Genomic DNA, 3,189 nt, shown 5'->3' on the forward strand with positions numbered 1-3,189 from the left:
AAAAAAAGTTTCCATTGTATCAAACTATGGGCCAAGAGCAATGCTATACACATTACTTACACAAATTATATACATTAGACAAGCAAGGTGTTTAATCATGTGTAATGGCCCTCGCTTGTTGCTGATGCTAGTTCATTTAAGGGTGGTGTAAATCCTATAGAAATTTATATATATTTGGATCTTTAATGATGAATGAGACCAACAATGTGCTCATAATGCCTTGAATAATGATCTTCTCCCTTATCTCCTCCCGTTAAGAAAAGTTTAAGACATAAGGAACATTATATTCAAATATCAGAGTTGTTTCTCAACACCCACCTTTCTCTTGAGAAAACTTCGACCCTCTCTTCAAACTATCAAACATATAAAGAAGGAGCTTTGCAGCACTAGATTTACATAATATATTTGAATTCACAAAGTATTATTGGTAATTCAATTATCAAAGGAATTTTTTTAACACCACCAAGTTCTCTTACAAATGAATCTCCTATTTGTGATAAAAATCTCAATTAGAAGTGGCTCTGTTACATAAGCATATTTGAAATTTAAAGTTTATGAAATAATTTGATTGTATAATATTAACATGTTCTAATTTACTTAACATTAATTGAACTAATATGCTTCTCAAGAGGAAAAGGATGTCAAAAGAAATCTACAACTTCTCAAACATGCCAATAATAATACAATATTATGCCAAATTAAAACTCAAACTAATCCTTCAATGAGAGAGAACTTAGACAAAATATATAAATTCCGCTATTTGTTCCCTTCGAAACAACAAAATGTTTTCTATTTTAGGGATTAAAAAAATGAAAAATGATTTTTTTCAAAATTAATAATTCAATGTTAGGTGATTTTATGCTTAGGATGCTTTGGGTAGAGAGTAAGCGGCTTCTCGTGCATTTGGGGGGAGGGGCCCAGGGAGGAGGGGGGTTGGAGTCTCCACTAAAAAGATTTTTGCATACCAATACAAGCTTCAATTTTAAAGTGTTTTTTTTAATTTTGCACTTAAATATAACTAAAATGGCCTCAAAATCACAAATTATACAAGATGAATTTCATTCATGTGGCTTGCCAAGAGAGAGAAGAAGAAGTAGAGAGAGAGAGAAGGAGGAGAAGAGAGAGAGAGAGAGAGAGAGAGAGAGAGAGAGAGAGGCTTGCCCAAAGTGAGAGAGAGAGAGAGAGAGAAATGGAAGAGGAGAGAGAGGGAATGAATGCACTTCCAAAAAAGTACACCCAAATTTGAAAGACATGCTCTAAAGTCAACACACCAACCAATCACGAAATTTGCCAAAAAAAAAGTCTTGAAAATGCTAGAAAATATATTTGGCATTTGAAAGTTGAACCTTCACTAAGGCTACCTAAAGGCAGGCCAAAAACTCCTCTCCCAATTTGAAGTTTTTTTTTAGATAAATTCAGCTGGGTATCATAGGTCAAACTTAAAAGCTCACTCTAAAAACTGCCCCAAATGCAATAGAGTGTGTTGCAGGGCTAAAACTAGTAGGTGCCAAAATATGAGCTCAATGGAGCATGTGATGATGTGGAGATATGCCCAAAGTCAAAGAAACCAGCAACTAAAAACGCTTACATTGACGGCTGCAAAGTCAAAGGAAAGCTCCAAATGAAGATTGTAATCAGTGCTCTTCCAGCTTGCGCTCTCCACGTGCGCTCTTTGAGTTAGCCTCAGGAGCATAATCCTCAAACAAAAGCTTTCTTCGCCTCACAGCGGGTAGAGGAGGTGGTGGTGGAGAATAAGCCGAAGACTGAGGTGTCGTGAAGTTGTCCGTGTTGGCGTGCGAACCATAATCTCCTACATAATCCACCTGAACCAGCTTTCGATCTTCATGTCGCGAAGAGTCGGTGCCCTCAAACCACGAGTCCTGCCATGTGCCACAAAAATGACACAACGCAAAGAGATCAGCAACCTGCCTACTCATGCTAAGATGAACCCATCCTCACAACACCTTATCACACCTGACTGAAGCGGAAAGGGGAGGCACCCTGCCTCATATGCAACACTCTTACCGAAGGCCACATCTCGTCCAGATCAGCCTGCCTCTTCGAGAAGTCGTCCAAGCGCGTTAGCTGGATCTTCCCTGTCGTGTACACACAATCAAAGGGACATGGAAAAACCATTTCCAGTCAAATTCTCAACAACCAAAAGGTCCTGGAGAAGTTCATAGAAAATACCCTCTCACAACTGCATAGTCAAAACGGGAGCAACGCTTCGAGCCCTATCACCCATGCGTTTATAATTTCTCAACAAGGCTCGTCATAACGCTTCCAGCCCAGCTAGCTTACTGCCTACACAAGAAGGACTCGGACCTTGCTGCTCTTCCGAATCCCTACGATCGTTGCTAATTTTCATCGAAATGCAATTGGTTTGGGAGAAGTACTAACAAGCGGCTTCGTCCAGAAACGACCCAACATAGTGGGTGATTTTGCTAAATGATTCGCAGCATTGTGACTGAAAATTTTACACGAACGATGGATGTGTGACCAAAGAAGAGTGGATTGAAATGGGCCAAATGGAAAAATCAGAGAGCTTAGAGAGGACTGGCATACCTGGAAGAAGTAAGCTAGGAACACTATCGATCAAGAGAACAGGAGCGAACAAGATGCACATCCAGAGACGAACCGACATCTTCGCAAGATGGTTGGTTGCAGGAGTGCTGCAGGCTGACGATTTTGTATAAGAACTGCAAGATCTTCAGAACTTCGTCAAAGAATTCGAGACGAAGGAGCGATGTCCGTTCATCACATGAAAACCTAGTAACGGTCTGAGGTAGCTGTGTAGAAAGAAGATTCCAAAGCGTCAAGACGGCTTCTAGGCACTTTTGCAAATGAAAGCGAACAGTTGCAAGCTAAGAAGTGCTGGACGACTTTTCAAACGTTGCAATGACGCTGACAATCCAGCTAGCATGTTTGGGAGGAAAGGGAGGACTCAGGAGCGTGAAGGCCTCAGGCAAATGTGATGATGCTGCTGCAAGGATAGCTGATGAAGATCGAAAGGGCAGCGTCGGACAAAGGACAAGGCACCGTTATTTAATGCACGATCGCGATACTCAAACGGAAAGTCTGCACCGCCACAGATCAAAACCCAATGCCCAAGACTCGTGCCCACGGGCCACGCTGATACACGAAGTCAAAGCATTTTACATCGCCTGGGTCAACAGGCCTCTTCACGCA

General features: G+C 41.2%; 1 protein-coding gene across 1 annotated transcript; it reads right to left on the reverse strand.

Moving 5' to 3' along the window:
- Nucleotides 1-1,379: 1,379 nt before the first annotated feature.
- Nucleotides 1,380-2,974, reverse strand: LOC147889163 (uncharacterized). The gene is made up of 3 exons (XM_087392074.1): nt 2,566-2,974; nt 2,026-2,096; nt 1,380-1,880 (listed from the first exon to the last, which is right to left on the reverse strand). Exons 1-3 carry the CDS (start codon nt 2,642-2,644, stop codon nt 1,635-1,637), a joined length of 396 nt encoding a protein of 131 aa, XP_087248200.1. The 5' UTR covers nt 2,645-2,974; the 3' UTR covers nt 1,380-1,634.
- Between the last annotated feature and the right edge of the window lie 215 nt (nt 2,975-3,189).

The sequence above is a fragment of the Dipteris shenzhenensis genome, chromosome 20 (assembly GCF_047967505.1).
Source record: "Dipteris shenzhenensis isolate YYH24624 ecotype China chromosome 20, Dip_SZ_1.0, whole genome shotgun sequence".
Classification (NCBI taxonomy): domain Eukaryota; kingdom Viridiplantae; phylum Streptophyta; class Polypodiopsida; order Gleicheniales; family Dipteridaceae; genus Dipteris; species Dipteris shenzhenensis.

Coding starts and splice junctions, on each gene's coding strand:
- LOC147889163 (XM_087392074.1), bottom strand. CDS start 2,644: ATGTCGGTTCGTCTCTGGATGTGCATCTTGTTCGCTCCTGTTCTCTTG. Junction 2,097..2,565: donor TCCTAGCTTACTTCTTCCAG/GTATGCCAGTCC, acceptor TGTACACGACAG/GGAAGATCCAGCTAACGCGC. Junction 1,881..2,025: donor TGGACGAGATGTGGCCTTCG/GTAAGAGTGTTG, acceptor GGCACATGGCAG/GACTCGTGGTTTGAGGGCAC.